This window comes from Geospiza fortis, unplaced genomic scaffold, assembly GCF_000277835.1.
Source record: "Geospiza fortis unplaced genomic scaffold, GeoFor_1.0 scaffold130, whole genome shotgun sequence".
NCBI classification, from domain to species: domain Eukaryota; kingdom Metazoa; phylum Chordata; class Aves; order Passeriformes; family Thraupidae; genus Geospiza; species Geospiza fortis.
The window spans coordinates 7413520-7427038 of record NW_005054300.1 but is presented as its reverse complement, the minus strand read 5'-3'; the positions used below and the strand labels follow the sequence as shown (position 1 = coordinate 7427038).

The 13519-nt window shown below is 37.5% G+C and overlaps 1 protein-coding gene across 1 annotated transcript in view; it reads right to left on the bottom strand.

Moving 5' to 3' along the window:
• Window positions 1–5757: 5757 nt before the first annotated feature.
• BLNK (B cell linker) overlaps window positions 5758–13519 on the bottom strand; it is a 92223-nt gene continuing 84461 nt past the window's right edge. The window contains exons 22-25 of the mRNA XM_031062705.1: window positions 11198–11277; window positions 8870–8953; window positions 7703–7858; window positions 5758–6469 (exon numbers count right to left, since the gene is read on the bottom strand). Coding sequence (XP_030918565.1) covers window positions 6350–6469; window positions 7703–7858; window positions 8870–8953; window positions 11198–11277 — 440 coding nt within the window. The 3' untranslated portion in view covers window positions 5758–6349. The remainder of the gene's footprint in view (window positions 6470–7702; window positions 7859–8869; window positions 8954–11197; window positions 11278–13519) is intronic.

Below are 13519 nucleotides of genomic sequence, written 5' to 3'. Positions count from 1 at the left end.
CATCAGATTTGAGAAAGATCAAAGAACGTTGTGGTTTAAATAACTTGTAACTAACTGCAAATACAATTCCATAAAAATATATATTATTTTTATTACTGCTATCATGTGCTATATTTTTATTCTATAGAATAAGTCTTCAGGGCCTTTGTTTTGTACATACTTAAAATCCCTAAACATGTAAATATTTTTATACTTTTCAGTTACTTGGTATAATTCTTGCACAGAAATTACATCCTTCCCCCCAGTTTTTCAGTTCTGTGCATGCACTACTAAAACCAATTTTTAAAATATTTTCAAAAATACACGGCTGTTATCCTGGGATTTTTGTTATTTTCACTTATTAGCTCTTGATTTTGTTTTTCAGGGATTGAACACTATTATTAGCAAGTGCCTCAAAGATGTGAAGCAGTTTACATTATGTTGACTGTGTAACCATGGGTCCGTATAGGGCCATTCCCCCACAGTTTCATTTAAACAAAGCCATATGTGAATGCTTTAAGCTATATTGCTATGCACATGACACTTGTACTATTTCTGTGCAGTTTGTCTACTTTCTTAGTGAAGTATTTTTCATATAAATTAATAAAACATGATTGTGTTAATATGGTGAGTCCAAATGAAATTGATTGAAAATATACAGTATATATATATTCATAATGTATATGGTGTTTAAGAATGGTGAACATTCCTAATCTGTATTGATTTTGTCACTATTAAATTTGCTATAACTTGTGTTTGCAGCATATGACTTTCAGCATTTATAGAAAATGTTTCTATCTTGCTGTGTCTGCCACAAACCCTATAGGGATGGTCAGGATGTGGGGAGGTGCAGAGCACCATTTTAGGCTTGTAATTGCTTCATAGCTTTATTTCAGGTGGATGTAATTTATCCCCATAATGACTTAATGTTTTCTACTATTGCTTATTCAGATATACTGCCTTTTGGGGCACCAGGGATTTGGCTAAACCAAGGCTTGAGTTGTTATTCCCATATTTATCAGCTGGAAGTAATGTTCTTAGGTGTCTGCTTGCTTTCTACTTTCAGTTTTAGAGATAATGAAGGGAGACACTATGCATTACAGTTTTTAGTCTTTATACAAAGGCATGTCAGCAAAAGACCTCTTAACCATAGTGACTGAGGGTATACAGATGAAGGTCCTTATTATCCACAGTAATCATGTCTCAAGGCTTTGTCCTCCAGGTTCTTAATGAACCTCTGTAGGCTAGAAGTTTCATTCTTATGTGGGACTGCTCTTACCATATGGCTGGCACCTTTTGCCCAGGTATGAAGGTGTAAGCCAGCTTCCCAAAGTATTGATGGAAAAGCTGTCAAAATTGAACAGTAGGCTTGGAGAAGACTGGGGCTTTTAAATCCTGGGGTTTAGATTGTATGCAAGCCCAAGTAGTTTTCTGTTACTGGTGAAAATGAAGATTGCTTGCTACCAATGAAACAGTAAGAGTCACGGATGTCACAGGCATGTCACCACTAACCTGAATTCAACTTGTGTTTTAAAAAGTGTTAAAATTACTTAAAAACAATTACTTCGGTGATGAGATAAATTTTTCTTTCCTGATTTGTGTGTTGGCAGGAAGATGCACACTAGCCTTGCATCTGATGAGTTATGTATGGAAGACAAGTGAAGCAGTCAAGGCAGCGTTGTTTGGGTGAATTAATACACAGTTGGCATGTGTTGTGTATCTAAACTGAATCATTTTGTGCTGCACAATGGACTTGAGCTCTGATGTTAATTTAGCTAGGCATTTTGAAGAAGACCAGAGTAGTGGTGAGGAAGCAGGTTGGAAGGAGACAGTGTTAGGAAAGGACAAAAACATTTTAAGCTTTTTTGACTGCAAGGATCTATTGTCTGCCTCTGCTTGCTCTTCTGTAAACTGTGAAATTGAACTTGCAAATTTTGGACATAGCCTTTGCCTTCTTTGGAAAAAATATATGTGAAGTTTGTTTCTAAACCTACTTGGTGCAATTTCAGCAAGGATGACCAGTCTTTATTAATAATTACTTGGCACTGAGGTGGAAGTCCTGCTGTAGCATTAGGGGGTTTTCTCTGTATTGATGAAGCATGAGAGTGACAACTATCACTGGAATTTTTTTCTAACTTATTTTTGTATGAATTGACCTTAAATGGTACTGTGAAAACATTGTAAAGCTAGGAAATGTTGAAATAAGGTTGCTTTATACAATCTTAATTAATTGGCATGTGTCACTTTTTCCATGGACATCCATCTCATTCAGTGCAGAGAATTTTTGCTTCCTCCTGGGTAGCAATTCAGTATTTTGTTTCCCCACCCTTAATTAGGTCCTCATATTATTTAGTGCAGGTTGCTCAAGTACTGTTCTAAATATATAGTTTTCTTCTTACGGCCTTTTTCATAGTGCATTGTTTGAGGTCCTTAGAGTTTGGCATTTCTGCAGATCAGGTTTCAGAAAATCTCAGGTGGACCTTCACTGAAATTAAGATCACAATTAATTACCATCAGGAGAAAGATTGAAGTGATCTGACCTGTGTTGCAGTATATGGTGTGGTAGAAGATGCAGGGAAGATATGTTCAGTTCTTCAGTTCAGCTACTTTAACTGTATGAAGCCATCTTTTTACTGGCTGACTTCTGCAGTGTTGGTGCATTTCTGAGCATTTTCAGTGAATGGGGAAAGGTAGTCTACAAATATCCTACAAACCACAGGTTTTCATTATACAGCTACAATTTATCCCTGAAGTATTGTATGAACTAAGTGAAACATGTGGAAAAATGCTCATTGATTGTATATCTAATGCTTGTATTGTAATGGATATAGCTGATGTGACAAGGTTACACAGGTAACTTCAATTATCTTGATTTTGAGTGCTTTACTATGCAACCATAACATTTTAATAGTTTGTAACATTGCAAATAGCAAGATAAACCTTAAATTGGTTTTATTGTTTTGGGACATACAAAGAGAGGCGCAAGCACAAGGTTATCAAATGTCTGTATTACCTTGAAGAGGCCTTAAATCGATCCCATTATGTGTTCTTAGCAAGATGTGTTCTTAGCAAGATTCATCAGTAAGTCATGGTGCCCTTCCTCAGTAATTCCAGTGTTTTTAACAAAAATTTGTTACAGAGCTGTTGTTATATGACACGCTTTTTTTCTTAACAATGATTCCTAATAATCTCTTTTTGCTGCTGCTGCCTTTGATTGAAGGAAGAATGTAGTTTTGTACCTTGTGTCTTTGAACGCTTGGATTTTTGAGAATGCAGGTTGTTACTCCTTTCATGGAGCAACATTGTCAGGAATGATATGCAGTACTCATTGTACTCTCTGTATCAGGTAGGCAGACAACACTTCTCCTTTGTGTATTATTAAATGTGACACTTGCCTTGAGTTCTCAGACAAAAGAATTCATTTTTAGTTCTTGGTTTGTGGGTTGTTTGTGTGTGTATGGTTTTTTGGTGTGAGGTTTTGGGTTTTTTTTTGTTTGTTTTAACTATTCAGTGAATGACAAATTATATGGAAAGGAAATTAGCTAACAGTATCACAATATCAAAGAAAGATGAGGGGAGGGGTGTGTTGCTGTGTCTGTCAGGTCAGACTTGATATACCTGTTACCTGGAGCATGGTGGTGGCATTAAGATGACTGCTGGCGCTGCAACAGCCACACCAAGTCACCATTTCCTGCATTCTGTAGTGGCTTTTCTGCCCACAGCACTGGGATTTTTAACTCAGCAGGCTTCATCTTGAGTGCCAGTTTATTTTATGTCCAGAATGTAGAAGATGGTAACTTGGTGCAATCCTATACCTGAAACTTGCTTAAACCTTCTCGAGATAAAACTTTGTTTCATGGTATGTCTGCACCAAAGTCCTGCCAAACTAGAACAGATCTAGCTCGAGTATGGAAAGCAGAGTAACCAGTCTGCTGCCTTTGTTCCTCTACAAAACAGCAAGTGTAGTAAAGTAGGTGATAACGTACTGATGTGTTTTGTGTGTTTGTTGGGGGAGGCTCCCCCAAGGAGCCTTATTTTGTGCCTAAAAAGTTCTCATTTCAGGCTGATTGGATTATTTTATGGAAGGTTGTGTTACCTATCAGCTCCCTCCCTTGTTTTGTTGTCAAAACGATAAGGTAGCCCTATAATAATGTAGAACATGGTTAAAAGGAAAGTAAAGTTTGAGGATGAAGGTAACTGGCCCCGTTATCTAGAGCATATTTGTTATTTGTAGGTCAGGCACAATATTACATGTAGTGCTGAGCACTTAGAGCTGAGGGGCAGGAGCAGCAGTGCTTGAAAGTGCTCAGTGCTAATTACCTTAAAAAAAGGTGATAACTAGTCTCTTTTATGAAATAGACACACTTGAACTTCCCTTGTTCACACTCTATTTTCCCCTCAGTTCTAGAATGATGGATATACTGCACATTTAACTTGGAAAGAATGTTTGAAGAATCTTGAGATTTTGAGGAGCAACACAGAAAGGTTGGCAGACAGACAGACAGACAGAACCAAGTTGAAATACTGTGCAGTACATGAGTGAAAGGCAAGGACTACATGAATGCAAAGGAGGTTAAATACTCAGTGGCTACTTTTTCAGAGTACTTCCATTGTGAGTATTGCTTGAAATAGCTTCTAAAGTGATACTTAAAGTAGCTAAATAATATAATAGTACACATATAGAAAATGAAGCTTGCAGACACTACTAACTTTTGTGTTTTTACACTTTGAGTTGGCAATCTTAATGTTCTAAACACTTCAGTAGTATTAGGCATAGTGTTAAATATAAAATACCAACTAAGCAATATACTAAACACAGCCCTTATGTAGTACTGTGATGGTCTGTCATAGGTAGGCTTGTGTAGTCTGTATACATTGTTTTTTACTTGCCAGTGTGTTATCACATCACATCACATCACATTTGGGTATGTGTTGCCTGTGTTGCAGAGGGAAGAAGCTGACCTGCCTCAAGGTATGTAGGTAGCCATGTGCTGAGCATCCTGTTGGCACACAGTTCTTTCTAGAATACAGGTGCATGACTTTTAGAAGTATCTGATCAAAAGCACAAGAAAATATTTGCAGAATTCAGCCACCCTATGGCCCTAAGTGACTTGCTGAGACTTTGCAGGTCTTGACTCAGTCTTGCCTTTATTGCCTTGAATATAATCCTAGAGAACACTGCTTTATTTTGAACAAGAAGAACAAACTAAGTGTGTATAAAATGTCAGTTTTGGAAAATACCTTTAAGATGGAGTCTTCAGGTCCAGTGAAATCAAACACTGCTAGAACTAGTTAACAATTGCTCCTAAAAGTTTTTCATTGATGCAATTTATACATTCATCAAATTAGTTTTTACCACTTGAATATTTGAGGAAGTTTACTTTTTTCACAAAATTATAGTAAGTAAACCACTGTGATAGAACAGGCTATCACATAAAAAGTGGGTTTTTTCCTGTGTGTCTCCATAAACAGTAATTCAGCAAGAAGTGAGTAATTAGTTCAGCAATGATGCAGCGTGCCTGGGTCATCAGCACTACGCAATTTGAAGACAAAAGATTTGAGAGTCATTAAGCCAAATTATGTGTGTGTGTAATATATATATATATATGAGATAAAGTTGTAAAAAGTGATGCTTTTTCATAACATTGTGAAGGAGCACATACAAATATATACATTAAAACACCAACACTAGTGAACTGATGCTTTCTTGCTGGAAGGGCGCCAGAAATGCAGTCCAGCAAAGTCTCCATACACTACTGAGTTTACAGTATTTTTAAATTTTATTTTTACATTTGAAAATACAAACAAAAATATCAGTGAAACAGGGTGAAGCTGATGGAAAGTACAACACATGTCCATAAATCTAAAACATTCAGGTGGATTTATTGCCACTAATCAAAGTACAGTCCTATTTTCAACTTGTGCACAGTGGTACATTAGGTCAAGTTGCTCTAATTTCTGGGGCTGTGTACTTTACAAAGAAATTGCTGAAAGCAGTGATATGTGGTAAACATAAATTGAAATAATAGATCACTGTGGGTATTCTCATTTTTAAAATGAAAATGTCCTTCAACAAATCTATCTTCAAACAGCAGTCAGAGGATCAGGCTGTGGTATGCAGTTGTTCTTCCCATGACTTTAGATACCAGTGTTGTCACAGATGGCAGTGTATCTGCTTTGGCTTCTTGTGTTAACTTTCCCGATAAAAGGCACGTGGGGTTGAACTCTATGAAATGCATTTCTTACTGCTCTGTAGGTGCTCTTGAAGAGTGTTTCCCATCATTTTGCATTTCTTCTTTTAATACCTTGTCCACATCTCAGTATATTGAAAGAAATGATTAAGGGTCTTTATTTCAGCAGTTCAGTTTGATTAAGAAACTCGTACAATATATTTCAGTTTTGTTGAGTCTTTTGTGTTGTTTTGGCTGTCAATTAGAACCAGGGAGGTGCGCTGATGATTCTCTACTATTTCAGCAACACTGTCGAAGCGCTGGAAAAAGAAAACAAAAAATAATTAGTGCTGGCTTCCTTTAATGCTATAATATTGACAGTAATCATGGCATCTTTTTATCTTTGCTTCTCATGTAATTGAAGAGAGTTAAGCTACTTGTTACCAAGTTAGATGCTTTGCCTTTTAGTGAGAGCACTGATCCTTCTCTTAGTTCAGATTTAGACAACAGAAGATATTACAGGCACCAGCTGTCCCCTCCTTTCCATTTGTGATTGCCACCTGCACCAACTGAACCACTGAGTTTGCTGTGGGCCATAGTGAACTGACATTTCATTTTCCCTTAATGTATATTAGGCTGCAGACTGGCTGCTCAGGAGCTGTGGCAGATGTGGTTCAGCCACCTCAGAGGGAAGGCTATGTCCAGGAGTAACAGGTACAGGCAGCCATCTATGAGACCTGTTCTAGTTACACAGTTTTAATGTTTGTCACTGTAAATTAGTATCCAGAATCTGATAGGTCTGTTGCTTTTCTTTTTGGACTTTGGTCAAATAAAGACTTTGGACTATTTATCCTGAGGTCATTTTTCACCCTTTGTTGAAGACCAGGTGAGCTCCAGGCTATTCTATTTTCTCTGATCTCAACACTGGTGCCCGGGAGGCAGATAATTAGGCTATGTCAAGCCTACTTTCACACTGCTGAAAAGCCTACTCTATGCAGTGATAAACTGTTTTCATTGGTATTTGTGTTCCAAGTTTCTGTTTTGCTATCAGAGTAATTATCTCCGTGGCAGAGTAGATAACCAGTGATCTTTTCACTCCAGAGCTAAAGTTTAGTATTTTCTTTATGTGAAAACAGTACTAACAGTAATGTCATTCTCATTTTTAGTAGTGTTGGGGGGTTTTGTTTTTTGAGCATGGCTGTTCTTCCTTTGCAATTTTCCAAGAAACATAACTAGAGTTTTAGATAGAAGGTAAGTGGAGGACTGTAAACAGTGAGAAAATTTATCTAGTGGCTGCAGCTCTTATCCTTTTAACTTTATTTAAACAGCTCTATGAGTATGTTTTAAATTTGGTCTGTGGTTTTAGTTACAGTGTACAGGAGCTGTTATAACACTGGTTTCTCTAGCTTGACAGATTGGTCATGATAAAGGCTATATTTTTATCTTCATACATGAGGAATCTTTGTGGTCATAGTGCAATATATCTTAGTCCTTGCTTATTAAAGGTATATAATTGAAAACTGTTAGGAAAAAAAAAACCCGCATCATCTCACCTCTTCACCACTTTTTTCTCTGCCCAGTGCATACTGCCTTGTTGATTCAATGAATCGTATAGGGATGTTGTACACTCTTCTGTTGTAAAACACAACCAGTGTATATGGCTGCCGTGAGTCCTGCCCAGAACTCTTCCTTATTAGAAAAGATCCATCCTAAAGAGAGAAAAGTAGTCAGTGTATTTGGCTCATTTCTTTCCAACAACTTAGTCTGTTTTTGGCTTTTATTTTGATTTATATTCACATTGAACCCTTTTTTCCCATTAGAAAAATAATAGCAGCATATGAGAAGTGGCATGTATTCCTGCTAACAGTAGCTTGCAAAGGTGTCATTTAGGAATCAGCTTTGCTGCTGCCTGTTCTTCTCAACCAGAGAGAAAATGAAGAAATAAATACCCAGTGGCAGCCATCTGTTGGGATCCACAGGCTGTTAGGGAATAGTTTCTATCAGTGGCAGTAGGTAGGCAAGAAAGCAGGGAGAGGTGGAGACACTATTTCTCCAGAGCTGTAAAAAGGAGCTCATCACAGTCAAGCACCTGCACTCCTGGCTATGTAGCCCTTTGCTCACCAACTCACAGCAGCCTTCACCTGGTGACAGCCCCCATGCTCTGCCCCTTTATCCTCTGTGGACTTAGGCAAGAGTGGAAATGTACTTGATGCTGAGGATGCAACTCTACATGCTCCTCTTTCCTCCTGTGACACTACATTTTGCACAAAGAATAGTTGAGAGAATTCAAATTCTCCAAATACCTAAATCACAGTGTTGCTATTTCAAAAGGCATAGCAACACCAGCCTTTCCAAATAGCTGTTTCCACATGAGCCACTGGACAGTGGTGGAGACCACTTAAAAGCCACTGGGCTTTGCATTTCTTTTAAGGGGGTGTGCATGAGCTGTAACATCTTCCTCAGCTCTCTAGTAGCTTTCTCTGCAGTGCTTTGGTCTTTGAGTTGCACTAATGCAACTTTGTGTTGCAATGAAAGCCAGCATTAATTAATGTCACCACAATAACTCCAGGTTTGACAGTACTTGCATGGCACAGTAGTTCTGACCTGTTCAGAAGGCAACTGATGCTCTTTGAATACTTCTGGTTGTCTTTTTAAAAATTTTTTATTTGAAGTTCTGGGGTTTTTCCCCAAAAAACAGACATTCTTTAAAAGTGACCTACCTTGTTTGATCGGTACAATGCATCTTCTGCCATTTTCCTATCACAGGAAGCAGCATACCATGCTTTACTGTGAACACCAGCATCCTAAAAAGAGATGAACAGTTTTTCACCTGTAAAATAATAATAATAATAAAGAATATGGCCTGTAGGGGAGTTATTGCTAAATAAAGACAGCTATGAAGAACTAAAATGCAGAAAACTCAAGAGTTTAAAAGTCTTTGCCAGGAGTTGACAGTTTTAGTTGAGTAGAGAGAGGGCAAAGAAAAACTGGGAGCGTCAAAACAGTGGTAACAGATTTGTGATAGAAGGCTGATAAATGACAAAAAGAGATGCCCTAAGGAAAGCAGTCAGGTTCAACTCTAGAATCGTTCTAAAGACAAAAGCTATTCCAGTAGAATTTAAAAAGGAACAAATTGTCGAGGAATGTTGAGGAATAATGCTCTTTGTGAACACAATCATGCCTGTCTCCACATGGACAGCATGATGCCTGGATAAGTTTTGCTCCAGCTTTACAGTAACAAGTTTAATGATAAAATTAATTTTCACACAAGCTTTGTCACCTCTGTACAAAACAGATTAAAGGTTGCACATTATAACTGAGCTGGTCTAGCTGACTTATTGCTGCCAGAAAGGGAATGTCTTGGCTTCTCCTTTGTGCTCATTTTGTTGCTCATCTGATCCCATGGTGAGATAATTCACTTTATTGAACTTGCAGAAAAAAACCAAAAAAACTTTTCCTTTTTTGCCTTTTTTTGTGTTTGACTGCCAAGCTGATTTTCTGTCAGTTTAATGACTTGGCTCAACCCACTGCAGGATCAGGAAGGAACACCATAGAAGCTGGGAGGGGAGCTGACAGCGAGGAGAGAGCAGAGCCTCAATTTTGGGGGCATTGTACTAAATTCTTAGACTAGCTCAAGCCATAACATATAATTTTACCTTCAAAATTTTTCCATTTATTTCTCCACTCACACTATTCATTGGAAATAGAAAGGCTGAGAGAAATTGCAAATATGAAAGTACTTGCCCACATAGAGAATGAGTCCAGTGAACAAATCTTTGTTCAACAAAAGAAGGAATCAATGGCCTCCAGACCTTTCTTCTAACACTATCTGTGGCCTATAATGTAGAAGCAGAGAGCTGCTGCCAAAGTTTGGATGGGAACCAAGCAAACAGTGAATGTCATGGGAATTAATGACATAATTAATTGTCATTAATCTGTGAGCACCTGTATTGTGGAGGATGCTACAGCAAATGATACCACTGTATATAATTGCTGGGAAAATAACACTAACAGCTAATTTTTTTTAAACAAAATGGATCTTTTATTAAGTTCTGTTTCTGCCCATGGCTGTTACATAAAAATTGCAAATGTAATTGCTACAAGCTGTTTATGTAGAGTCTTCTGGATTGCTTATTTGAAAGTAATTTTTATAAAAAATATCTAGTATTACATACAGTTAATTTTTTCCCAGAACTTCAAATCCTGTGTGTTCTTCACTGTTGTATTATCTTTGTCATGTCAGAGTTTAGAACGCTTACTGTTACTGGCTCTGCATGATAGAGCCTTTGGTTTACACTCAACACAACTATTTTTACCTTGTTTGTGACTACTAGGTTTATAAGAATGGGTTTTTGCATTTTGTAGTCTCTCTTCATCCAAAATGAGAGCAAGGGGAATAGCAGTGAAATGAAAATAACCTTGTGTTTGCTTAGATCCTTCAAAGTTTAATGTTGCAACAAAACACATAAAAAAAAGAATTGGCCATAAAACTGACAGCGTGAACTGTAATGAGATCTGTTTAAAGGAACAGAAAGGAGCTGGACTTGGGAGAAACTAAAACACAGAGGGGAGGCATCACAGCATCATTGTATTTGCTTACTGCACCTTTTATTTCCTGTACACAATTTGTACAGCTATAAGTTAGAAAAAAGTATGTGATTAAAAACTCTTTATAGCAATCTGTATCAAAGACTAGGCTTAAGTATATCACCACAGATTCCCTTGTTTCAATGGTGTTGAAAGTATGAACTGGAGAGTCAGGAAGACATGAAACCAAAGCTTTTTATGACTGGTAGGGTGCCAAGATTTAATACAATACTGTTTACATATTTTTCTACAGTCTGTTAAGCCTCTCCTATGCTACCTGTTCTGCGCATATTTTAAGGAAAGCTAACATTCAGATTATTTGTACTACAGAAAAGCCTCATTGCAAAAGGGGGCATAGAAGCCCTCCAGGAATGTAATTTTCTATTGAAAGGGGGTGGAAATACTATTTTAAAATAAAGGATAAGGAGATTTCTGTAATATGAATTTAGCTAATACTATACCTGGTCTGCAGAACTGGAAACAGATGAAATGCTGCTGGGAGGGGAAGCACCCAAAGAACGGTTTACAGCTTCTGGGACTTCTAGAAAAGAGAAAGAACAACATGTATAAGTTTTCAAAGTATGTTTGTTATGATGTAAGACATTGAATTGTTACAACAATTGAATTGTTTGGAAGATCTGGTAACACTTGACCTTTGATATCAGTCAGGAAAGCTTTCTGCTGGAAATAGATGGGGCCTATGTAAGTCCTGGGACACTTGATTGCCCAAAGGGTAGCCTTGCTTGTGAAGGAAAAACCAGTCTGGATAACAATTTGGTTATTAGCAGAACTACACTCAGAGTACAGGAAAAAACCTCTTTCACCACCAAAGTGAATGAACGTAGCAATAGATAAGAAAATGCAGGAACTCGATGCGAGTAATTCTCAGTCCTGTGAGAAGCAGTCTTACAGGCCAGCAAACCAGGAAAATGAATTTATTTCAGAGATAATTTTTCACCAATTTAGACCACCTGAATTGTTTGTATACATGTGCAAGAAGTCCAGGCAGCAAAATGGAGAAGCAGAATTAATAGAAAACATTATGATGCTTAACTGGAATAACAAAGCATAGTTGAAAATAGTTACTAGGGCTGAAATACAGATGTAAGAGTTTAAGAAATCAGTAGTGAAATATTTGACTAGTGTTGCATAGTAATGATATGATGAAAGAAGTACGGATTATTGCTTTCTGGTAAAAAAGAATTTAGCACAACAATGTAGGTGTCTGCTATAGGTACTTGTGGACACAGCTGGATGCAATCAATATACTAGAGAAGATCATTGTAGAAAGTTGAGTGATGCTTATTTTTTTATTATGGGAGGCTTTTTTTCCTGTGTGCTTTACTTATTAAGGAAAACAAATGCTACCCTTTCTGGATGTGGTACTCTGCAGCCTGCAATGTTAAATCTTCACTAATAAAATTCTTATTTAGATATTGGTTTAGAAAGCAATAGAATGTTATAGAGAAGACCATACAGTGACCAGAACTAAAAAATGCAATTGGACTGGAGACAAAGACAATTGTGTGAAGTACATTTAGAACTTCTTTTGCAGTAAAGATGCAACTGTCTGGAAGCTGCATCCCAAGTGGAGGGGAGACACTGCAGGGAGCAGTTCCAGCTCTCAATGAATTAATAATCACCTGAAGAAGGCTGTTCAATATTATGGATTTTGGTTTTTCAGGCAAATTTTGACTGATTTGCTGTTAAAGCTACATCTGAAAGTAGATTGTATGAATAAAGCAAGAACTGAGAGAAGTCAGATTAGTGAATTAGACTTGACAAAAGGATATTAAAATAAGTAATGAAAGATGCCTTGGTTGTGTGTAAAAAAGTAAAAAGAGAGATAGGGCTTTATGCAACAAGAATTTTATTGATTTTAAAGATAATATAGGTACTAAAGAAATAGTAGTTCTGGCACAGAAATAGAAATTTCCACAATCAAATTGGAAGCAGAGCTTAAATAACATGAGTACAATTGAACTGATGGGCCCAGATTATCTTTACCTATGAAATTTTAAAAACTGGCACATGTAATTCAGGGGTGGTAACAGTTATTTTACGTAACTTTCAAGTCAGGATGGTACCAAATAATTAAAGAATACCAAACATAATTGCTATACCTAAAGTGGGAAAAGTGACTTGAGCATATACAGGGCTTTTTGCCTGATTCCACAGAACACAAGGCCCTAGGAGAGAATTTGAAGGAAATAACATATTTGGAAGTAAAGGTACAACTAGCAAGAGAAAATCTGAATTTTAGCCAAGTAGATAAAATGTTACAGCTCTTTCATAGAACAGCAGAGTTCTACAAAGAGGGGATGTGGCAGTGTACTTAATCTGGACTTCAGAGAAGCATTTGACACTGTGCCATATGGGAAATAAGTACTTGTAATGATGAAGACAGAAGTTAGCTCTAGGCTTGTATACAAAGAAGAGATGGCAGGTTATGCTCAAGGGACATCAGTGATTATGGGACCAGTGGTATGTATTACAAAGTTGTTACTGGACCTGGCAATGAATAAGATTATGCTAAAGAAAGTTTACTAATCAGACCATCATTTAGCACCAGATGGTCTTGAAGAATAGTTACAGTTCCAGGAGTAGTAAGAATTTATGCTTCAAGTTGAAGCACATCAGTTGTGTGATGGGAGCAGACAAACTTCCTCAGCACAGGAGATATAATTGCAACATGCGGTGGGCGGGCGGCCGCGTGCTGGGCGGCCGCGCTGTCGCTGTGGTCATGGAATGGAACGACGGGACATCTGTGGTTGCAGGAGGCG